The 23,650-nt window shown below is 38.4% G+C and overlaps 3 protein-coding genes across 4 annotated transcripts; 2 read left to right on the top strand and 1 right to left on the bottom strand.

The window, feature by feature from the left end:
* The first annotated feature begins 540 nt into the window (after positions 1-540).
* LOC104918246 (interleukin-18 receptor accessory protein) lies at positions 541-9,916 on the top strand. Its single transcript, XM_010729922.3, has 12 exons — positions 541-863; positions 1,003-1,213; positions 2,733-2,889; positions 2,972-3,140; positions 4,000-4,065; positions 4,462-4,591; positions 4,736-4,890; positions 6,668-6,805; positions 7,278-7,349; positions 7,442-7,546; positions 7,621-7,736; positions 9,165-9,916. Exons 1-12 carry the CDS (start codon positions 773-775, stop codon positions 9,396-9,398), a joined length of 1,644 nt encoding a protein of 547 aa, XP_010728224.3. The 5' UTR covers positions 541-772; the 3' UTR covers positions 9,399-9,916.
* A 2-nt stretch (positions 9,917-9,918) lies between these two features.
* pcnp (PEST proteolytic signal containing nuclear protein) lies at positions 9,919-13,453 on the bottom strand. Of its 2 annotated transcripts, none has more exons than XM_027281523.1 (5): positions 13,314-13,453; positions 12,507-12,742; positions 11,362-11,436; positions 11,218-11,273; positions 9,919-11,107 (listed from the first exon to the last, which is right to left on the bottom strand). In XM_027281523.1, the coding sequence occupies exons 1-5, from the start codon at positions 13,363-13,365 to the stop codon at positions 10,996-10,998; spliced, it is 531 nt and encodes a 176-aa protein (XP_027137324.1). In that variant the 5' UTR covers positions 13,366-13,453; the 3' UTR covers positions 9,919-10,995. The 2 variants fall into 2 exon arrangements, with proteins under 2 accessions (XP_027137324.1, XP_010728223.1); XM_010729921.3 differs by having other exon boundaries at positions 12,507-12,739; positions 13,314-13,447.
* Positions 13,454-18,188: 4,735 nt separating this feature from the next.
* stk16 (serine/threonine kinase 16) lies at positions 18,189-23,109 on the top strand. Its single transcript, XM_010729924.3, has 8 exons — positions 18,189-18,321; positions 18,600-18,724; positions 19,082-19,301; positions 19,404-19,537; positions 19,809-19,896; positions 20,376-20,504; positions 20,643-20,764; positions 21,408-23,109. Exons 2-8 carry the CDS (start codon positions 18,639-18,641, stop codon positions 21,544-21,546), a joined length of 918 nt encoding a protein of 305 aa, XP_010728226.1. The 5' UTR covers positions 18,189-18,321; positions 18,600-18,638; the 3' UTR covers positions 21,547-23,109.
* The last annotated feature ends 541 nt before the right edge of the window (positions 23,110-23,650 follow it).

The raw sequence follows: 23,650 nt of genomic DNA, 5'->3' as shown, positions 1-23,650 counted from the left end.
TTCTTTAATAGTAATTCTTATATTATATATATATATTATAGTAATTTTGCTATAACTATTATTTTAATTATATGCAACAAATACATTGAATTAGAAAAACAAAACAAAAACAGAGTATTAACTAGAAAAAAAAAAGGCTATAGGCTGTGCGGTGCGATTAGAAACCAGGCCAGCGAAAGTTTTAGGGGACCACATGCAAGATTTTCTGCAGCTCAAAGCAGTGAGCGTGTGCACCACACTTTCTTTCTTTAAATGTGCTCTTAGTAAACCACGTTTGGCTCTACCTTTGGTATTATGTAAATGTGTTATGTAAAAAAAAAAAATGCATTTACAAATCTGCCTTACTTCTAATCACAAAATAGGTGTTGCTACAGTTAGTGTTTTTTCTCATGGTAAAATATTACACAACACCACTTCTACACTTAACATAGGAAGTGACACACACACACACACTAACAAGAACACGGGTCTTGAACAATTTCTGATGAAATCATGTTTAAACACAGTCAAACAGGAAACCATAGGTTACCACCTACTACACTTAAATGTGTCCTGTGAAAATGATGTGCCTCATGTAACCACCAAAGAGGCGAGGTGTAAACGTTGATGAGAAAATACCAAGAACTCCAGATGTGGTTATGTATGTGGTGAGTAAACATCAGACCGTTAGAAAGACAGAAAAACATGTCAGGAAGACACACATCATGCATCGGCATTTATCAGTATCATGACTGAAATCAACCGGCAGTGTTTAAAGATTTAGAGATACAGGATGCAAGCTGGATACGTTGTGTTTTTTGTTTTCTTTCCCATCTTGTTGGAGGGATGTTGTATGGGAAGAAGCCGACGAAAGAAACAAACAGGTATGTCATTTAAACTCAAATTGTATTTCAATATTACAGCTGAAAAACTGTGTGTGTGAGAGTATGTGTGTGGTTGTGTGTGAGACCTTTTTATAATTAAAATATAACTGAAATATGACTCTGTACCAAATGTCTTCAGGGCATCGGCAGAATATTACCACATACTACTATAGAGCCGTGGAAGGTGAAATGTTTATGATGCCGTGTTTCAAAAATGAGAATGGAGTTGAGGAAGTGGTCTGGTCTATGACTGGAGAAGGCAGGGAAGGAAATGACCGCCCATGTTTTCACTGCCAGTGGAAGTTCCTAGCAGAAGAAAAGCATTCTGGAAAGTACACATGCCTCACACGGTAAATAATCACTTTTTTTTGTCGCCATAATTGCGTAGTGATTAAACTCAGAGTGGAAATTTAGGTGTTGCAGCACAAGATGCAAGATAGATAAGTAAAACTTAAATCATTAGAAGTATATAAAATACAAATAAAAATAGAACTTAGCTTGCAATTGCAAGTTAAGCAGTATACAGTACCCATAATCAGTTTTAAACTAATACTGTCTCAAGTGAAGTGACTCTTGTCGCCACAGCATTGTACAGCTCAACTCGACTTGTTTGTTCTGTTCTTTTTTGCATTGCATTGTGGATAGTAGTGAAAACACTGCAGACTACTGGCTGCTCAGAGCGAATTTCCACATGTGACTCATAGCAACCAGAGTCGCCTTGTTGTCTGAACTCTGATGGATAGGATTTCCCAAACTCTCAGCAGTCTTTTGTCTTGCTACCTTCAGCCTTAGTTGAAACAACTACAGAGAGTCAGGAACACCTTAACCCTGACTGAATATCCTCAGTTCTTCCTGTGTTTGTGTCCTATCTGCAGTGGAAAAAGAGACAAGTCGAGTTGAGCCAAGCTGAAAACTTTATTTCTATAGAACACAGTTGCACAGTGCTTTGCAATAAAGCAGAACACATTTAAAACAAAACAAAAAAGATGAAAATGAACTAAAATCTTATGATAATCTCATAAACAAATAAACTCAGAACACACAGAAAACATCAAAACACAATCAATAGCCTTTTATAAAGGAAAACTCAATCTCAATCTCCTTTGTGTATAAATCTGGACCTAGAAGCAACCAAGTGAGACACAAAAAGATCTGCTAAATGAATTGAGACTAGGCTTCTTTGTGCTTTTTGGGTAATCAATAAAATCTTAAAATAAACTAAAATCTCTGAAAGCAGTCCAAATCCTAAAACTAATGCATGTATTTAAAACAAGTTGTATACGTACACAATACAAATAAAATAAAATAAACAATGCAGAATGTGATGATGCAGATGTGATGTATTCATGAAGGGGTTTTAAAACGACACACACATCCACGTATGCTGAAATGTCATAAAGAAGGAATTGCTTCTTGACCAGGAGGAATGATTACAGCAACTTTTTTCATGTGTATCAATTGACATCATTGTTCATAATTTACAGATTAGTAAAACATAATGTTAAATTAAAAACGCACTTCATCAAATGTAATGCACTTGATGATTAAAGTCCATGTAAAGTAAGAATAAATACGTGTTCTGAGTTTGTTGGACCAAAGAAGAAAGTGTTATTAAATACCCAGCCAAATTTGATGAGTTTATGAAATTGTCATCCTAGTTGAGTTATAGGTTTATAATCTTGAATATGGCTCAATTCGTGGTGCTGGGCATTTGTTTTTATTTTATAAAACTGTTGTCGGTGTTGCATTAGACTCTCTGGAAGTATAATTTTCATCATGTGATTCCTGCATTAATTTGCAAGGTTTTCTTAAGTTTTTTTTTTTCCTGAGCTTCTAATAAATGCTCGGATCTCTGCTACCCAACGGCAGAAACTTGTCCTTCCATCTACAGGTGGTGAAGAGGAGTCTAGAATGCTCCCAGCCTAAAGAGAGCAGTCAATTGCTGTTTGTGGGAATAGGTGGAGGGATCAACTGCCCAGGTTGCATCTGTAGTAACAACACAGAGACAAATGTCACCTGGTACAAGGTAAGGAACAGACATGAACCGGATCCATTTCACAATTAAAACGTAACAGTAAAAACTTTTTTAAAAAGATGCTTTCCTGCAGGGTACGACAGCTGTGTCCACGTGGAATCGATCCACCTGTGGGAAAAATGGGAGCTTATATTTTTGCAAAGTCGATCCAAGGGATACTGGTCTATATTTCTGTGACAGACAAATGATTGAGCAAGGAATCAAATTGACCGTCAGGAGGGCTGTTAATGTCACAGTCATATGTAAGTACTGTATTTGTGGGTGTTCGTGTGTGTGTGTATTGAGAGAGAGGTTAGGTACACAATAATACTAAGCAGCATTCTTTGTATTTGGGAAATGAAGGCAATGCGGAATTGCCCAAAACTGCAGCTTCCTGCTTGAGGCTGGCTACAGAACATGTCAACGTCCATAAGCGCCCATATTTAACAGCAGAAATAAACATGTTTACAGCCTGGTACAAAAAATTCAGATCCACACTGAGCCTCAAAACGGCTCTTTAGAAACCTGTGGGTGACGTCACACATACGCTGTCCAGTCTTTATGATGGCAAAGATAATTAAAAACAGTTAGGTGTAGGTGACCTTTGTCATCAGGGTAATTGACTAATAATATGAAAATATCATGGTTACAATAAATATTTTAAGAAATTGTGCACACCATGGACTAAGAAATTTTTCTTCATATCCGGCTGCTGACATAAAAACCACGACTTCCTCGAGAGCATGTGTGGTTAGTGATACATTTCCCAGAAATGCATATTTCATTTTTTTTTGTGCTGTTTTGTGTTTGTTTTTTTTAATTCACTTTATTTATAGAGCACCTTTTAAAAACAGTTTACAAAGTGCTTTGACAGACAGTTACAAACAGGATACTCGAGGAAATAGCAGCAGAATATAATTTAATAGAATTAATTTAGCAGATTTTAATAGAGAACTATAAGATTAATAGATAAATAGTTAATAGATAGTAAATAGAGAATCAATAGATGTGTGGGTGTGTCGGAGGAGAGCTCAGATATCATTTATACAGAATGTACTGTATGTAAACAGATTATAATAAAGAACTTGTTTATTATTATTATTATTTTCCATGCCTAAACAGCTTGTGAAAGACGCCCTCCCAACATTACGTACCCTGATGTCAACAAGACAGAAGAAGTGGAGCTCGGTAAGTGTGTCCAAATGTGCCACGATATAATCCTACAGCTATCAGCATTAATAACACATTTAAATGGCCAGTGAACAGCTTTTTCAGAGCCATATCAGACGTCAATAGAAAAAAAGTGGTGTCACTCAAAGGTCAACACTCTCATCTCTATATTCAGCCTAAATAGGTTGTACATCCCTGCGTTCATGAGTTCTGGTTCTCTGTTGAACGTAACTTGTTAAGTAAGAGTCATCATTGTATGTAATTGATTTGGCTCAGACAGCTTTTAAAACAATTTAACATGTCATCTTCTAACGTTCTAATGTTACATAAATAAGACATTGAATGTTGTTGTTACTTTTATTATAGGACATTGAGGAAGTGATATTTTAATGAATAATTTTGTACTTATTCCAGGTCAGTCTCACACTCTTACATGTGAGATAAATTTTCCTTTTGAGGCAAAGTTTTCACCAGTGGTGCAGTGGTACATGCATTATGGTGGCAACATTGAAGATATGACTCTACTATCCATGGAGAAGAAAGAGTGAGTCACTTAATGTCTTTTACTTTCATTATACACCGTCAGTATTCATGTGTGAGAATTTTGTAAGATTTGATGCTTCAGACTTGACATGACAGTAGGATTTCATTAGGATGCAAGGAAACTGCAATTCTTTCCCTTATTCAGCGAGAAGGAAACCCCACCAAGATGGGTCAAGGTCACACAAACAGCCATCATAAAAAAGGTGACTCTACAACATCTGAACAACACATATACCTGCATGGCCAGTAATACAGTTGGAAACAGCAGTGTCACCATCAAGCTCAAGAAGAAAATTAAAGGTGGTATTCTTCTATTGTCACCATTTTTCTCTTTATTCATACTAGAGTTTCTCATGATATTGTTGTATTACAGTTGTCAATGTCAAATAAAATCTAGTACAAATCTAAAGGAAAGTCCCTCTAGGTTTTCAAACTGGCTGCATCTACCTGAAAATGCAAATATGTAACACGTTTTACACCACAGGAGCACTAGTAGGTGATGCAGTGAAAGTCTCTTTGCTGCCAGGGGAGGCACGCTGCTTTGACCCATTGACCGATGTTGGGGATGTACCTCTGTATACTCAAAACTCAGTGCTCAGAGTTATGACCCCGAAGGCTACCAGAACCTCCATTTACGATCCTGTGGTTGAAAAAAAAAGGCAGCACTTGACCCATTTACACACCTTTGCTCGAGCTGAAAAATTCATTGAGGTCTGATGTAACCACTCCGGTGAGCCCAATGGTTACACCACCTATAGCTATATACAAAACACCCATGTTGATGCAGTTACTTCCGCTGTATGATCTCAGTTGTGAGTTTGAAACATTTGGTTTGTTTTTGTGCAGGCAACCTTTAAAGCTGCAAATCAATATGTTTTTATATTTACAGGAACAAATAACTATGCTTAGAACTATGCATAGAAATTGCGATGCATGCGAGTTTTGGAGTGTAATACCACTGATGTAAATATGGCCAGCTACATGCATGTATTTGTGATGAATATTTTATCAGCAAGCTCAAAACTTTGCTAACACAGCCAAACATCAAGCAAGTAGCATAAGACATAGCAGCCAGCTTATATTACTGACTAGTCCAACAGCAAGAAAGCCCAGCTGGACGTCTGTCTTTCAGCCTTTTATTTCACCAAGCTCTCGCCAATGACAAAAAATCAGTCCCAGATTTACTCTTGTCTGGCGGCTTCTTGCTCAGTCACTGCTCAATGTCCCCTTCGGTCTTCGGTCAGCTCCACTTCCTGTCAGCATTCACCCCCCCCAGGTCTGAAAACGTACTCTTGTTTCAAAACACCCAAACAGTGACTTTCTGCAGTGCTTTGAGCTGAAAGTTCAGGCAGCCTAGCACTTTACTGACCACTAGGAAACTCTGTAAACCACGGTGTTGATCTAGTTTCATCAAAAGTGAAATAGTTAGTGCCGTAACGTGTTACATACGTCTTGTGGGTGATTGTACCAGGAGCACAAAGTTACATAGTACCTAATTACATAGCTGATTACTAATCAGTGTAGCATCAAATTATTGGAAATTGGTTATTTTATGGTAGAATAGTTTCACAGTGTTGCTTTAATGTGAAAGGAATCACTTTTAATAATGAACCCAGAGATGTTTAGTGATTCACTTTGCAGCTCTACTCAGAGCCTTTTAGTGTGGCCCAGGGATTGGACCACAATTTAGTATACTTAACTGGTTAAATCCCACCGCTTGTTTTTAAAAAAAGAACACGGATAAACCAACTGTACGCTACATATCCAACACTAAACGACAGACATGCAAAGTTAGTAACTAGCTAGTAAAGAAAGTGGTGGAGGTGGACTCCAAAGCAGAGCTAAAAGGAGGAGTATTGGATCCAAACACATCTCTGAATTAATGCAAATGTTGCCGGATGTCTAAATAAGCAACAGTTTGCAAAAAAGGTTCATTATACCGTCTTTATAAGGTGATATTAAGTCAGTTTGTATTTACAGATTCCTTAAAGTTTCTGACACCCCCAATTGATTGTATTTTATTGCTGTTTAAACATAGAATGAATCAATAATGAGTGTATTTTGGACTGGGTTTCAGCAAATTGGCCGTCGCTGGTTCGGTATCCCATTGTGTCATTGCTGGTGGTATCTGGGCTGGGAATCGTTTTGCATGTGAAATGGTTGGAACTGCAACTTATCTACAGATCCCACTTCAGACATGGACAACTTGATACAGGTCAGAATGCAGACTCTCTCTCTCACACACACACACATTAGAGTAAAAACCCGGAGTTGAACACTGGCTGCATGCAAGCTCTGCCATCGTAAACCACAAAAGCAGATTGTTCAGACGGGATGTGGCTTCACAGGAAAATTCAACCATAGACACATACTTAAAATCTCTTTTCATCTTTCACTTTGTATTTAACCCTATAATGCATTACATTAATAAATAAAAACAATTGAAATATATATAAGTTCTTGAAATAGTCTTATATCCAGTGCATGTGCTTTAAAAAAAATGTTAGCAAGCTGTAATTTGGCTCTTTGATACTGCGCTTAATCAAGTGGGGACAGAAACCAAGATGACAATCTTAATCACGTGTATCAGCTGCATAGATCAAAAATCAGTGCATTCAAAAGCCCAAATTTATATTTTAGATGTTTTAATGTCACATCTGTCTTTCTCATCTGCCTCCACCATACAGAGAAAAAAGAGTTTGATGTGTTTCTGTCATATGTGTGCACATCAGAAGAGGTGGAAGGAGTTTCGAAGGAAGGTAGGCCACCATGTTCAGTGTGTGATATCTGTATCTGTATTTCATTATCATGCAAGTACACTGATAAAGTACATTACTTTTTTTACTGGCAGCATGTGAAACCACCCCGAAGCCGCTAGAAGTGCTGCTACGCCAAGTTTTAGAGGACCAATGGGGGTATCGCCTCTGTCTGATGGAGAGAGATGTGATTCCTGGAGGTCAGATGATAAACCGTGTGTGTTTGTGTGTGTTGACTGCAAAGGTTCCTGATGGTTTCCATTTTCTCTTGCAGTATATACAAGTGATGTGGTTCTTGCAATACAGAGAAGCCGTATGCTTATCTGTCTCCTGTCAGCTGAATACCTCTCGAACAACAATGCTATATTTGTTCTGGAATCAGGAGTTCAGGTACGTTCAGGTTCAGGTAAATGCTCCCAATTCATTAACACAGTGGTCTTTCCCATCCATCCCATATGACATGAACTAGGGCTGTCATCATTCACAACAAGGGGATTATCACAATATCTTAAGAATATTCTAAAATATAAACACAATATTATCATATGAGTATCATTAACCTCTTAAGCCCCCCAGTTGGGGGACCCTAGGTTCAAAACCATGACATTAAATTAAACAGAAGAAACTCTGTTACAAGCATATATAAGCCATATTTACACACACCAAACAAAACTGCAACACCAAGCAAATCAATTATCAAATATCAAAATATTTATAGTGTCATAAAGTCAACCCACTCCTCACATTTGATTGTAAAAGTGTGATTTTTTTATTATTCAAATGAACCTTGTAGTTGCAGAGATATATATTAATTTTGGGTGTGTCATTCAGAGCCCTAAAAAAAGAGGATGGGGCTTTAGAGGTTAACATGATCGCATTTTTCAGGATCATGATTATTGTCAATACCAGTATATAATGCCACCCGTAATGTGAGCATGGCATAGTTCACCTAGTTAAGTTTAAAGCACATAGAAGGAAGTTTAATAATTGTTTCACAATAATATTCGCAAAAACCAATAAAGTGTACCAGTAGGTATGGCCTAGTAGTAGCCTACTCCCCTGCAGTATAAAACAGTAATTCCTGATGATATAATTAATTACTCTAATACAAGATATATACAGTAAGTTGCATAAGATGGATTAGCAAATTAAAATTGATAATTTATTTCAAGATTTTGTTGAAAACTCTTGAAATCACAGATCATCAGAAGTAAAACCAGGTGCATTTTCTCCATCAAATATGATCAAGTTTCACAAAAAATCAGTGACATACAGTAGTTGGTGTTGTGCGACTATGTGTTATAAAGCGTTAACATACTTCTCGAAGGTGATCATACCAGGAACCCAAGTGCAGGAACAGGCATGGCAGATGCACGATTCACCCTATAAGTCAGTGTAGCATCAGGTTAAATTTAATTCTGTTGTTTTATAGTAGAAAAGTTACATTATGTTGATTAAACTTATGTGACAATACACCAATATCCTGTCAACTGCCAACCATTTACTTGACAATACACATCATTCTCCTCCTTTCCGGCCAGCATTTTCCATCTATTTTCAGTAGAAGTGTAACCTGCTTTCATTGGAAGCAGTTATTGTCTTCTGGGTGTGAGTTACCGGCAACATAATTCCTGAAAGCAGTGGTTTCGTTTTAGCATTTCACTAGCATAAAAGGAAACCATAGGAAAATTAATCTAAAACTGTAACCACAAGCAAAACCAAATCGGTTCACTGTTCAGTGATTCATTTTGTCTTTGATGTCACATTTGTACTGAGAAAATCATTATTTATGACTTTCTACTTGGTCCATGTCTTTAGGCTTTGCTGCAAAAGTCTGCCCTCAAACTCCTGCTAATATGGACCAATAAAGCCCCAGCAGCCCTCATCCATCCGGACCTGCCCACACAGGTCCAGAGGGCCTTGAAGGTGCTACCCAGAATGTACTGGACCTCAGGACAACCTGTCAGAGCCACCAGCGACTTCTGGAAATCTTTGAGGAAGGCCATGCCTGATCACAGAATGAAGCTTGTTTCACTCATAAAGCCCCAGTGATTTAAGACTGTGTTACCTATGACATTTATTTCCTAACATGATGTACAGCATATATATATATATTTTTTTTTTAAATCATATTTATTGTAAGATGCAGCTTGTTGCTACACTCTTTATTACAACGGTTTAAAACTTGAATTGGCAAATGCGTCAAGGAAGTTTCCATGATGGTAGGGATGCCAAATCATAACGTGTCGTTTTTAAATGTAAGGAAAAAAGAAATGAGTCACCGTTGTGTTATGCTCAGGGCTCAAGGTATGTAGTGGTGTGTCATGTTTGATTCCCATATGTACCAAAAATAGACTGTGTCCATTAAACAGTGCGGAATTATCAATTACCTCAGCTCTACAATTTAAAGCATTAAAATGAAAGAACAGAATTTAAATGTTTATATTTTAACAAACAAAATGCACTCGGTAAAAATATAAAGAATTATCATTTCTGTGGCAGCTGAAATACAACAAACGTGTTGTAAGGTTTGTCATGTATTCTTGGAGCAATAAACACTTGACACATTATGAATCTTCCAAATGTTTTATTATTAGAACTTTTAAATATGTGTTCATTGATGGTTATGATAATGTAATTCGTTTGGGGAAAGCCCCTTTACACATGTAGGCAACCCACAGAGGAATTCACATTTTAAATCATGGGACCTTCCAAAAAGTCACAGAATAAACACAAATATCTGAATCAAAAAGGATTGAGGCTATTTCTGAAGCGTGAGTGAAGCGGCGATGAGTAAGAGTTTATAAATGTGCTTAATCATTGCTAACAACCAAGAAATCCCTTAATGTCACCAGCATCCGGATATCCATGTTACAGCTTATCAGCCAAGAACACATTGTTAGTTCCTTCATTGTGAACATAAAAATGATCACAGCCAGATTTTTCAGATTTTTTTTCAGTGAAGCAGACGGAAATACAAGATCGAGTAAGCAAAGCCAAAAATAGTGGCACAAAGCTCAAACAAAACCAAAACACAGAAACCTAAACAAGACTGCCTATGCGGTGGCACATCTGGTGAAAACAAAGGGTCGTACACTGATAATGAGAAACTAAACGAACCAAAACAATTCGTCTTCACATCTAGCCTAAGTCTTTGCGCGCGCACACACACACACACACACACACACACACACACACACACGTAAACATAACACACACACTCCCATTTGTGGATTTAAAAATAAAACATTGTCACACTTCTATGTACATTTTTTACACGTATTAGACAAGCGACACTAAGAGTGCTCAGGATCACGCCTAACCAGCTTCAGATAGGAACAAGCATGTCACAGAGGGGGCTCTAAAATACTAGATTTTATATCTCACTAGCCAGCAGAAAGCAGCCGTTTAAACGATATTCTGGCTAATGTGTCTGTCCCCCATATCCCCACACTTTTCCTCTCCTGCATCAGCTGATAGTGGTTAGAAAGGTGATGTGACTTCAGTCACGGAGTATCATAGACGGCTTAAAGTATTCTTCATCTCACAGCAGACTACAGTGAAGACTAGTTTGAGCCTTCGTAGATATCTCTGACATGCTTTAAACTATTCAAAGTGATCCATTAGTGACAAAGACTGTTGTAGTCATTTACAATTTGTCTGCTTGAGCTTTCATCTTCCTCTCCCAAAGTTTTTGATGATCTGAGAAGCCCTGCTTGCCCTTGTTGAAGGAATTGGGTCCTGCAGACGTTGGCGTCTCCCTGTTAAGACAGCAATTAGTCATTTCAAGCTCAGTTGATAATACTGAATTGAAAAGATGGAGAAAGGTGGTGAAACAATTATTGTCCATCATGTATATGTGGGTATATACCTGCCAATGTTCTTCATCCTCATTTTTGCTTCTGGAGGCATCTCCTCAGGTTCACTCTGCAGGACAAGAGAAAGTAGAAGTAAGCCTCTCCGTATCTGTTGTTCAGGGATCTGTTACAACCATGGTATTAGTGTGTGTACTTACATCATCATCTTCATTAAAAACAGACGCCATCCCTAGCTTCTTTGAAGGAAGTGAAGGTACAGGCTCTTTGGGTTTCTAGAAAAAAGGTTAGGGACGCAAGATTTAGGGAATCAAAATAAAAACGAAGCAGCATCACAAATCCTCACATTCGATAAGTTTAACTTGATTAATGACTGAATTAGGCCACCTTCAGACAGGATCTGGTGCAGTGGCGAAAACTGAGGTTTTTTTACTCATTTGATTGGGGGAAAAACACAGTGTCCTGCGACAGATGTCAGGCAGCAGCCGCCAAATCAGACGATGGGATTGTGTAAACCGCCACAGTCAGCCCTGAAATGTCTCTGAAACAGACGATCCAGGTGGATTCATGGACTAAACTCTGATACTCTGGCTTTGCTTGATTCATGTCCCCAGCTTCTAAATCTGTGTCTGCAACTCACAATTTAAACTGCCTCGATAAGGCCGATGATTCAGCGAGATGAAAAGTTTCGCCGCGGCGCCTGATCCTGTCTGAATGCAGCTTTAGTTCTATCAATCTATTCATGAACACCACTTTCATTCAAACAGTATGGGTTTGTATCTGAGCCGGAATCCTTTTTTGGGACTCTACAAGCAACGTGTTAACAGAATTACATCTTTTACACTTGGACAATGAGCAGCACCCTCTCCATCACACAGTGGACAGACAGCTCCGCTGTCGAAGGGACAGATACAGGAAATCTTTCCTGCCACATGCCATCACACTGTATAATAACAGCTTAACAACTCAGGTCATAATTTACAGTCACTGCACAGTTCTCCTTTCTTACTTTGCACCAAATCAACACTGCCAATACAATATATTTTTTTACTATTGCTATTTTGATATTTTATTATGTATAGTTTGTTCTTTATATTCTTATGTTGTCTATTTGTCACTGTGTGTAATGCTGCTGCTGCACTGTAATTTCCCAGCTTGGGATAAATGAAGTATATCTATCTATCTATCTATCTATCTATCTATCTATCTATCTATCTAGTAGCATCGTATACGTGTCTGTATCTACCCTAACTTTCACACACTGTGGTGCAGCTATAAGCTCCAAACAAAAACATCACGATCACACACTGCAGGTTGAATGTCTGCGAGCAGTCTGCACACTCACTGTAGCTCCAAGTTTGATAGATATGGGGTTGGACTTCTTCCCCATCTGACTGCTCATGCTAAAGCCTATCTTGGAGACTTTGGTTGGGGGTGCCGGTTGGCTTGCAGCAGAGGACTCGTCCTCGTCTTCAGGTGTGAGATGCTGGGATGTGCGTTTGACTGCTGTCCCTTCTCCTCCCACAGTGCTACAAGAGACAGGCTTAGTTTTCACTCTGTCTTCCTCCTCCTGCGGCCCTGCTTGAGGCAAGACAACTCACCAAGGTGAACAACAGTTTCCTGCGAACTGGAGAATAATAAAAAAGCTATCTCTCTATAAATCACCTTTACCTGTGTGGCTAAATGCTAATGCTTTCTAGCCAGGTAACTTTTAAAAATTCACTCGTGGACTGTGTGAGCAGACCTGCCAGCTACAATTAACACGGTTAACTAACGTGTAAAGCACATAATAACGTAATATAATAATAATAATAATAACGTTATTATACTCGGTAATGTAGCCTGCGCCACATAGCTACAGTTAGCTCCCTAGCTAGGCTAATAGCCGGCTAACATATCTGCTTTATGAGCAGGGCTAACGTTAGCAGACACTTTAGCCCAGTAGCTAAAGCCTGGCTCGTTTCCACAGCTAGCTCACATAGGAAACGTGTGAGAAACTATGTTAGCTTCGTGTTAGCCTTCAGCTAGCCACCGACACGTAGCATGAGCTAACGTGGCTAAGTTAAGCTCTGCTTAACATTACAGCTCTAAATGCAGCTAACTGTTCATTTCTCAACCGTGTTTTTAGACGCTAAACCAGCACAAATATCACCTCCGTCAGCGCTGTGACTCCTTCTTCTCTTGTGCTCGTAATCCGCCATCATTTCTCCTCTCAAGCTTTCTTCCAGCTCCTCCTATAAGCGCCGCTGGTCTTGTTTTTGGCGCTGTGTGCACAGAAAGCTCCGTGTTTGTTTATTAGATCAGAGGTCTTCAACCTTTTCAGCACACACACACACACAGACAACAGAGACCCCCACATGTAATTCTTATAATATTCATTTTAACAACCTTTTATTTCACTTTATTAACTTATTTAAACACTGAGTTATCGGTCTATGTGTGATTATGATTGTTAAATAAAAGTTAATCATTTATTTTGTAAATACTTTATGTTAAAAGTAGCTTATTATTGCATATTAATGCTTGCAGTTTACTCAATATCATGAGAAACTCAGGAACAGTTTCTTTCCCAAAGCCATCACCATCCTGAATGCACACATGCACTAGCCCCCCCCCCCCAACATTCAAAAATCTCTTCCGTGCAATAACGTCCTGTGCAATAATATTACCTGTATGTCACGAGCAATACCTCATGTGCAATATTGTATAATTGAGTGTGCGTGTAAGGCGCAAAGTCCAAAAATCGCCAAAAAACGACGCCAAAAATGAATGGGTGTGTATTGCGAGAACTTTCGAGAGCTAGAGTGCGTGATGTCATGACTGCAGAGAGGGAGAGAAAAAGTCGTCGAAAAATAAATTTGTAAACTGCGACTGTGGCCGCAAATGTAAAGCTACAGAAATCATTTATAGCTAGAAATGTAGGAAAATTCGAGGCGGTCGCAGTGATAACACTGTTGAAGCTGTCAGCTTTATAGTTTTGGCTCGAGACCGAAGATTCGGCAGCAGAGCCCATCCACACCCTCATAGACTCCCATGTTAAAAAGGCGGGAAATTTTCTGGAAGAAAGCAGAAGTAACGTTTCTCTCTTTTTCTCCTGAGGGCACATTTCTTCATTTATCGGCACAAAATGACTATGTAGACGTTCAGGAAGGGCACACGATGCTTCAGGTTAAGCCGGTTCAATGATTGGAAATACGGTTTGGCAGAGATGTAGTAACGAAGTGGAACTACTTAGTACTGTACTTAAGTACAAAATGCGTATCTGGGACTGTTTATGGAGTATTATTTTTTCCCCCAACTTCCACTTTTACTGCACTACATATTTTTGATGAATTTAATACTTTTACTCCGATACATTTTTCATGTGCTGAATCGTTACTCGTTACTATTGTAGTGTCCAGCCGGACGCGTGATGAATGACGAGGCGTTATCGAACAAACCTGCATTTATTGCTGAACGTTTGGTTCCAGGACTCGGTTACTGTCGCCATAATCACGCCAAAAACAACAACATAACAGTCCCGGTCTCACATCAACCTCTCTCGTGCGCCGTACGTCATACACCTGACACCCAGGTGCGCTCTCTCACCTGCTCCCCCGCCCCCTCGCTCTCGCATTCATTCAGACGCATTCACAGACCATGGGAAATCATAGAACTCTACTATGAACATTGTAACACTGTAACATTAGAAGTTGTGCCTTAATAAATATTTGAAATAATATAAACAACAGTACTTGTATTTTTACTTTCAGTACATTTTTTTTTACATACTTCTACTTGCAATTCTTAAGTACAAAACATTTTGAATACTTTAGTACTTTTACTTAAGTATGGTGTTTAATGAACACTTCAACTTCTACTAAAGTCAGTTTTTTGATATAGCACTTGTACTTCTACTCCACTCCTTTACTCCAGTACTTTATACATCTCTGCGTTTGGTCAGAGATCCTTCCTCTTCGAGGGAAGGTCTCAGCATTTTCTCTCTGTCTCTGTCAGGATTTCCATCTGACATTCTAACAGGTGCAGATTAGCTGCTGCTGATTAGGTCCTGGTTGCTTGGCAGCCTCAAGCCTGCCTGAAGGAGGAGAGGGGGGAGAAACCGAGCGGCGGCCATCTTAGCAGTTTTAGCACTTAATTGGAACTTGTCTGTCTAAAATGACACACAGAGATAGCAGAGCAGCTAGCGCGTTAGCTTTGCTAACATTAGCGACCAATGCTAAAATTAATGCTAATTAACATTAACCACTAGGAATTAAATACATGGTTATTGCTAACATGCTAATGGTAATTAACATTAGCCACTAAGAATTAAATACATGCTAATGCTAACATGTTAATGGTAATTGCTAGCGTGTCAGCGCATCAGTGTTAACACGCTAATGTTAATTGCTAGCGCATCAGCGCTAACATGTTAATGCTAACATACTAATATTAACAAGCTAACATGCTAATGATAACATGCTAATTGCTAGCGCATCAACGTTAACATGCTAATTTTAACATGTTAATGTTAACATGCTAATGCTAATTAACATTAGCCACTAAGAATTAAATGCATGCTAATGGTAACATGCTAATGATAACATGTTAATGCTAATGTTAATTGCTAATGCGTCAGCGCATCAACGTTAACATGCTAATGCTAACATGTTAATGTTAACATACTAATGTTAACATGCTAATGTTAACAAGCTAATGTTAACACGTTAATGCTAACATGCTAATGGTAATTGCTAGCGCATCAGCGCTAGCTGCTCCTGTGTCTAAATAAACATGTTAAAAATTACTATTTGAGGTGTGCTTTTTAAATACAGACCCCTGGCAACAACAAACTCGTCACTCTCAAAATTTCTGCGGGTATTTTCTAGTACTGAATTTGCTGAGCAGTGTCAGTAATAATGTATGGGGGAAACGGGGCCAGAGTCAGGCACTCTCAAAATTTCTTTAGAAATTTTCTAGTATTCTGTAAACTCAACAGTGTCAATGATGTATGGGGGAGAGTCACGGGCCAGAGTCACGCACACTTAAAATTTCTTTAGAAATTTTCTAGTTGCTTTTACCATTTGCTATGCAAATACAAGCAAGATGCAGCATTCACTTTTCATGAATACACCCTGTTTTCTTTGTATAGCATCTATATTTTATTTTTGCATTTGTATTTATATTGTGGTTTTATCTTTGTCTATACTGTACTATTACCTATATTAGGACGAGCACCTCGTTGAAGCCCCCTGTAATTTTGTTGTGCTTACAGTATGTTTGTTGTACAATGACAATAAAAGTTTTCTATTCTATTATTCTCACAAATTATTTTAGTGAAAATTGTCAGTTATTAATTGGTGGACCCCCTGCAGTCACTCTGTGGACCTCCTAAGGGTCACGGACCCCTGGTTGAAGACCCCTGTATTAGATAAATAGGAGACATATGAAGAAGTATTCATGTCTATTTGTAGTGGGAAACTGAGTGCCCATTACTCTTTTCTGTGGCTAATAGTCGTTTTTTTTCCCGAGAGGAAGGCGAGGGAAGGGTTAATGCATTTCGTTGCAGTCTGCAACTTAACTGCTAGATGCCACTAAATCTTACTAGACCTTTAATAAAACACAAGCACAAGCTCTAGGAAAGTGTTTTGGAGCAGCAAAGTCAAACACCATGCTGGAATGAAGCAAAGAGTAGGCTTGGGTTGGTTGTCAAAAGATATGCAGAGGATGTGCAAGGTTTAATACAATGCATAATTTAAGCCTAATTCTAAAGACAGATCTCTTAGTTCTAGCTGTGAAGATATTTTATTCAAAGTGTTTCAAGTATGTTCCAACCTATTAAACAAGGTACTTTAAAAAACATTTATGTGGTTTCCTGCAGTTCACAGTTTGAGAGGAAATCAGGGCAGGCAGGTTAGCGAAACAAGCTCTTCGGAGAAACACTTTAAAGTCTTATTAGCAAAGTTGTGGTCAAGCCAACAGTTTGCAGTAAATGAGTGATGAGAGCAGTGATGGGAAGGGTATTTTTATTACATGCATGCTGAACCATAAAGTAAACATTTAGAAACATATGTAGGTCAAAGAAAGAAGAGAAAATGTTCAACAGGATAACTTTTAAAAACACATTTAAGATGAAAAAGTTCAGTGTGTACTATTTATTAACCATTTCAGCAGAAGTGGGCCAAATGATGCATGAGTGCAAATAAGCCATCTGTAATGGCAATTACCTGTGAGCCAAAAGCAGCCACACTGTTAATTATGCATAACTTTAAGTTTTAATATAAGTTGAACAGATGTGTTACAGAAAAAAATCACCCCCACTTATCATGAATGGGGAAATTAGCTATAGAGACCAAAACTGCTTTTTTGTACCACGCTGTAAACATGTTTATTTCTGCTGTGAGGTTGGACATTTTAATATGGGTGTTTATGGACGTTGAAATGTTCTGAAGCCAGCCTAGTGGCCGCTTGAGGAATTACAGTTTTTAGCACTTCTGCCTTGCCAGTTGCACTATGTACAGTGGATCGCTGTACACCATTTTTAAAAAAAAGTGCATTTAGGAGTACAAGGAAACAAAAAAGCAGACAAAGTTGCTAAGGAGGCAGTAAAGAAAGAGGAGGTGAAAATGAAAGTAAAATTATCAAAAGCAGAGGGAGGGAAGGAAAATAAACAATCACTGGACGAACCATTTATATAAATTGTAAGTGTAGCAGGAGAGATAGGGTGTTATGGAGAGAATAGAGCAGAACAAGTAGTCATAAGCAGAATAAGAATAGGGCGCAGTAAATTGAATAACACTTAAGATAATAAACTGGGGCCTTGGGGGAGAGGGAGACAGTGACTACAGCGTGTCCTAGATATGAAAGAGAGAGGGAAGTGATGAGTACAGGGCTGCAGAAGGCAGGAATAGTGGTAGAGTTTAGTAGAATGTGGAAAATCTAGAGAAGGGAGGAGAGTCATTGTGAGATTTCTTGTCTCAACTGGACTAATCCAAAGTATACAGCAGAAGAGGAAATAAGAAAGAAGTAAAGTCCAGCAGATGGCAGTGAATGCAACATTAAGGATGCCCACTGCCAATGAACGCCAAAGGAGAAGAAGAAGAAGAAAGGAGGCGGAAGCAGCAGTAGTAGCTGGACCAGAAATGTCAGTATGGTGATTTGGTAAACAGAAAGCTCAGCTGGTAAGAATAAAGACGTACCGTCATTGTTTGTGTCAGAGCTATGGTATGTTTAAGCTGCCGCTTACTTTAAAAAACAATGACGCAGCGATTTCGACGCTAACGTTAACAAAAAAAAACGGACGTTAACGTGTCAGTTTGGCGGTTGTAGATAACGGTTAGACGTTAGAGAGGAGATGTGTTGTTTGCTTTTATAACCTGTTTTATTTACTCTATCTGTGGACTTATATCTGTCAGTAATGGATGTTTTTTTTAACTACTTGTCTCCTTTCCTTTCCCAGGCCCTTAAAAGCTTTGTGTTAAACAATGTACCAGTCAAGATGGGGCAGGCTCTGTGCATATGCTCCCGTGGATCCATCACCATCGACAACAAGAAGTATTACTTTGTGCAGAAACTAGACGAAGGGTAAGGTAACATGTTGACTTCACCTCTAAGATTAAATGTTTTGTCTAAATGTTACATAAAAACATGAAAACCAGCTCTGAAGGTTTTGTTTGCGTAGCCAAAACTTGGTCTTATGTACATCCCAAAAACTTTCAAAAACACATCACTGTTGCACTGGGTGACATATTTCTTTCATGTTCATTAAAATGAACATTTCAGGTTACTTTGAGTCGATTCTACAAATCCTGCTGCAGCAAATTTTCAGTTTCAGCAACAAACAAGCTGGCGACAGTATTGAGAGATGTTGATGTTTGTCTCCTTATGGGATTACAGTCAGGATTAATACACTGTTTCCTAATCCTTGTGTCCTCTCTTCAGTGGGTTCAGTTATGTCGATCTGGTAGAGGGGGCAAAGGACGGGCGCTTCTACGCCCTGAAGAGGGTCCTGTGCCATGACCGCGAAGGCCGACAGGAGGCTCAGACAGAGATGGAAATGCATCAGATGTTTAATCACCCCAACATCTTGAGCCTGGTCGCGCACGCCTTTGTTGATCGTGGAGGAAAGACTGAAGCCTGGTTACTTCTGCCGTATATCAGCGTAAGTTAACGCAGCGGTTAGTACGACCAGAACAACCTCAAGGGGAATTATCGTTGTTATTATGATGATCTGGTTTTGATCTTGGTGTGTTTATGTCAACAGAAAGGCAGCCTGTGGTCTGTTCTGGAGAAGCTAAGAGACAAGGGGAGCTCAATGCCCGAAAAGCAGATTTTGCAAATCTTGCGTGGGATCTGCTCTGGACTCAAGGCCATTCATGAAAAAGGCTATGCACACAGGTAAGTGTTTGTGTGTAAGTGTTAGGTATGAGTGAATATAGCAGCATTTTGTGGTTCATCATTTAACTTGTGCGATACATTTACTGCATTTTGTCCACAATGTTTAACTTAATAGAGAAATGAAGAAATTGAAAATATCCCAATCAGTGAGATTCCATTTCTGATCTTTTAGCATTCATGTTATTGACGTGCTTTTCCAAATTGCAAATTTTGTCTTACTTCTTAAGATTAACACAATTAAATGCATGGTATGTCTGCTATCATTTCACAGAGACCTGAAGCCCACAAATGTGCTCCTGGATGAGGATGACAGGCCGGTTCTGATGGACCTGGGCTCTATGAACCGTGCCAGGGTTGAGGTAAGGATGTGTGAAAAGTGTGTACATTTTTATTGATTACTTTAGAAAGATCAATATTTAGGAGAATTATTTTAAATTAATTTAATGGCGACTCATAAATTGTCGTGTTGATAATGTTAAGAGAGTAAATACTCACTATACGTGACATTGTTTTATTAAAAAGGGTAGACATTTCTTCCTCTAGATGGCAGAGTAACATTTTTAATGCCAGTGAACTATATATTTCCACTGTTTTCTTCACTGTCATTGATTTAATGTTTTGCTACCTGAAGGAAGTTAATAATCTTTTATCATGTTTGTGACGTGGGCATTCAACTGTTTTGTTTTTTCCCCATCTACTCAACTAAATAAGTATTTTCGTAACCTTTTCAAGATTTATATACATGCACACAGCTGTCTATGTTTAAAGGCTTATCTTCTAAACATTAACTAAATGATCTTACCCAGTGATGATTTTAATAAAACTGAGTTTATTTCAGGTTAGAGGAACCAGAGAAGCTATGACGATACAAGACTGGGCAGCCCAGCGGTGCACCATTTCCTACAGGGCTCCTGAACTCTTCAATGTAGAGAGCCACTGCATTATAGACGAGCGCACTGATATCTGGGTAAAGCCTTGTATTTTTTTACTCTTCGGGTTTGTGCTTGTGGTCATCTCAGGTGACATCGTCTCTGAAACCAAGTGCTTTATCATCCACTGACTACTTCTTTATCTCATCTTTTGCTGTCTCCCTGCTTTCCTCCAGTCACTTGGCTGTGTGCTTTACTGCATGATGATGTTGGAGGGGCCATATGACATGGTGTTTCAGAAGGGGGACAGTGTTGCCCTGGCTGTCCAGAACCCAGTGGCCATCCCACAGTCTTGCAGGTCAGTCTGACTGTAACAGTATCCTACAGTGTAACTTGAACTTTCCATTAATGCATCAGCTCCTGTTACCTCTCTGGATAGTGGTAGGAAAGAAAAATTTCCATTGAGAAAAGAAAAAATGTCACAGTTTCAAAGCAAGTAACTCATTTTAAAGATATATTTTATACTAGTAGCTACTAGCAGCTAATACCATTACCATGTAAAATGGTAATTTAAAAAACATATTTTAATGCCATTTTAGACAAAGCACAGGTTTGCTGAACAACAAGCTGAGGGACGTGCGAGTCAGTCACACTTTGGCAAATGAAATGCTACAACATCTGAGTCATTGCTTGGGAGCAATTCCTGTAGACGAGAGCAAGGTGTCAGTGGTGCTCCACTTTTGTAATCACCCAGATGAAAAGAAACATGATCTTTTTGGTTTTATTATTATTATTATTATTATTATTATTATTATTATTATTATTATTATTATTTTATTTTTTCTGTACTAAACTCATACTAAACTACTAAAGCGGGATAGACATGAATTCTTTGTGAATCTGTGTACCATCACACCCCTGTTAACTTCCCATTGTTGCATTTTGTTGTGTATGAACTCTGGTATAATGGCTAATTTGCTATCTGTCTGTCGTGTTCCCAGTTACTCACAGGGCCTTCAGATGCTGCTGAGCTCCATAATGGTATCAAATCCCCAGGAGAGACCAAACATCAACTGGGTTCTTGACCAGGTACAGGACCTGCAGAGTCGCAGCCCCAACACCCAAACCAACATGGTCTGATCTTGCGCGGTGCACTGGATGTGGGAAACACAAAAATGACCATCTCTAATTTTAAGCTTGAAAATATTTCTTTTATTTATTGACTTCAGTGTAAAAAGTTTAGGTACAGACTGTCACCCAGCTTGAGGAGCTTGACAACAGTATCAGCTTTTAGTTTGAATGATCTGATCCAGCCTGCGTATGACAGTGGACTTTTGTAAACATAATGTAAACATTGACTCTGCAATATGCTGGTTTTGCGATGGTCAAATGTTTCTTCTGATAATCAAGTGGCTTTACCTTAAATCTTAAAGGAATAATTTGACATTTTGAACATTGCGCTTAGCTACTTTCACGATTTACATGAGAGGAAAGACACCGCTCTCATGTCTGTCGATTCAGTGTTCAGCTGGAGCTTTTGACAGAGCCGGAGTACTTTCAAGCATATTCCTTTTAAAAAAAGAAATCTTTTTTTGTCTTAAAATTGTAGTTTTTGAATAAGAAAAGGCAAAATATAAAAGTTTGCCAAACTTTCCAGTTAATTGAAGTTACTTGAGTTCAATACATATCAGTTTACATTCCCTACCATGAAGTTAGTATGGTCCAGTTACTTTTATTTTCTAATAATCTTGATTCCTAACATCTTTTGCTTACATGTTTGCTGTAATTATCAATATATACAACTCTGCCTTCAGCTTTTTTTGACTCCTTCACTAATACTGTTGTCTCGACTGGAGAGAAGTGCAGGGGCAGTGTGCTCCTCACCTGCAATGCTGCATTTGAACACATAGAGGTGCTCCACCATCACAGTCCCCTGCTCCTCATATTGAAGTGGTGATTGACCACGTTTCTGTCTGTACAGGTTATAATGAGTAAATGGACTGTTTGTAAAACACAGTAAAGAGTATCTGAATACACAAAAGTAAAAATATTTAAGGCGCAGGAGGAAACAAAGGAAGCAAATTAACTTTTAATCACTTTAAGTAATGACTTAGAAATGTTTCTTTAACTGTAAGTCGAAGGCATTGTCATATCTGCCATTGCAGTTTAACCTTTTTTACTTCCTCTTTCTCTGGTTTGTGTTTGTAAACTATTTTCCATTCCACCTATGCTTGTGTTAAATTCTGGGTTTCCTGTTATGTGTGAATGTGGTCTCACACTTTTGTTCTCTCAGGGCTCATCCACACACCAAAGGGTCTGACAGTCAGCCTACATGGTACCTTTCAAAACTTTGATCAGATGAATCAACACTTTGGGCATTTAAGTTGAGATGAAAGCTTTGTTGACTCTGTAATGTGACGATATTGCCCCATAACCGAACTAAAAGATCTCGGTAGTTAACTTAAACAGTTAATTGTTGGAACTGGCATACGGTTTAAATACAATACATTTTCAATGCTTTAAATTTGTAAAATGACTATGAATATTTGTGTGGGTATTAATGGAGAACTAATACATGGAACGGAGTTGTCAGTAATCTAAGACTTACTATTTTATTTGATTATGGAAAATTCTGTTAAAACTATGTTTCATCTTTTATTCACTGCACAGTAAATGATAAATAAATATTTAATATGTAGCACTCTGTATACAGTTTTTAATATCATTGTGAAATAAAACTACATCCTACATTTAAAAAGTAGTCTGTCAAGAAAAGTATGTGAATCAATACTCAAATACAATTATGTGTATTAGTCAGCCTGATATACACACTGTGGTGAAAGGTACAGTATTTGGACACCATTTTTTATTATTCAGACCAGCTCCATAATATCAAGCATACAGGTATGAGATATCCATCATCAAACATTTACACTAAAATAGAAATTAAACCACCAACCCTGATCGGTCGACAACTTGCTCCTGGGTAAAGGTCTTGTGTGTAAGTTTAAGTAAATACATTTGTCAATACTTTAATTAAGCAATTTCATGTAACTCCTGACAAAATGCTGCGTCTTAAGAAAGTATGGAATTTGGTACTAAGTTCACCATACGTTGGATGTAGTGGTATAAAACCTTGGACAGTGGAAATGTGTTGACGTATTCCGATGATGAATCTCGCTTTACTATCTGGCAGTCAGATGGATGAATCTTGGTTTGGCGGATGCCAGCAAAAAGCTACCTC

This window comes from Larimichthys crocea, chromosome VIII (genome assembly GCF_000972845.2).
Source record: "Larimichthys crocea isolate SSNF chromosome VIII, L_crocea_2.0, whole genome shotgun sequence".
Taxonomy (NCBI): Eukaryota; Metazoa; Chordata; class Actinopteri; family Sciaenidae; genus Larimichthys; species Larimichthys crocea.
This window is presented reverse-complemented; position numbering and strand designations above follow the sequence as displayed.

Bases quoted from the DNA above. Each gene is read 5' to 3' on its own strand.
- pcnp (XM_027281523.1), bottom strand. From the start codon at position 13,365: ATGATGGCGGATTACGAGCACAAGAGAAGAAGGAGTCACAGCGCTGAC. The intron at 11,437-12,506 runs GTGAGTGTGCAG...CCTTTTTTCTAG, and splicing joins CTATCAAACTTGGAGCTACA to AAACCCAAAGAGCCTGTACC. The intron at 11,108-11,217 runs GTATATACCCAC...CTGTCTTAACAG, and splicing joins AGGATGAAGAACATTGGCAG to GGAGACGCCAACGTCTGCAG.
- stk16 (XM_010729924.3), top strand. From the start codon at position 18,639: ATGGGGCAGGCTCTGTGCATATGCTCCCGTGGATCCATCACCATCGAC. The intron at 19,302-19,403 runs GTAAGTTAACGC...TTATGTCAACAG, and splicing joins TACTTCTGCCGTATATCAGC to AAAGGCAGCCTGTGGTCTGT. The intron at 19,897-20,375 runs GTAAGGATGTGT...AGTTTATTTCAG, and splicing joins TGAACCGTGCCAGGGTTGAG to GTTAGAGGAACCAGAGAAGC.
- LOC104918246 (XM_010729922.3), top strand. From the start codon at position 773: ATGCAAGCTGGATACGTTGTGTTTTTTGTTTTCTTTCCCATCTTGTTG. The intron at 2,890-2,971 runs GTAAGGAACAGA...GCTTTCCTGCAG, and splicing joins CAAATGTCACCTGGTACAAG to GGTACGACAGCTGTGTCCAC. The intron at 7,350-7,441 runs GTAGGCCACCAT...TTTTACTGGCAG, and splicing joins GGAAGGAGTTTCGAAGGAAG to CATGTGAAACCACCCCGAAG.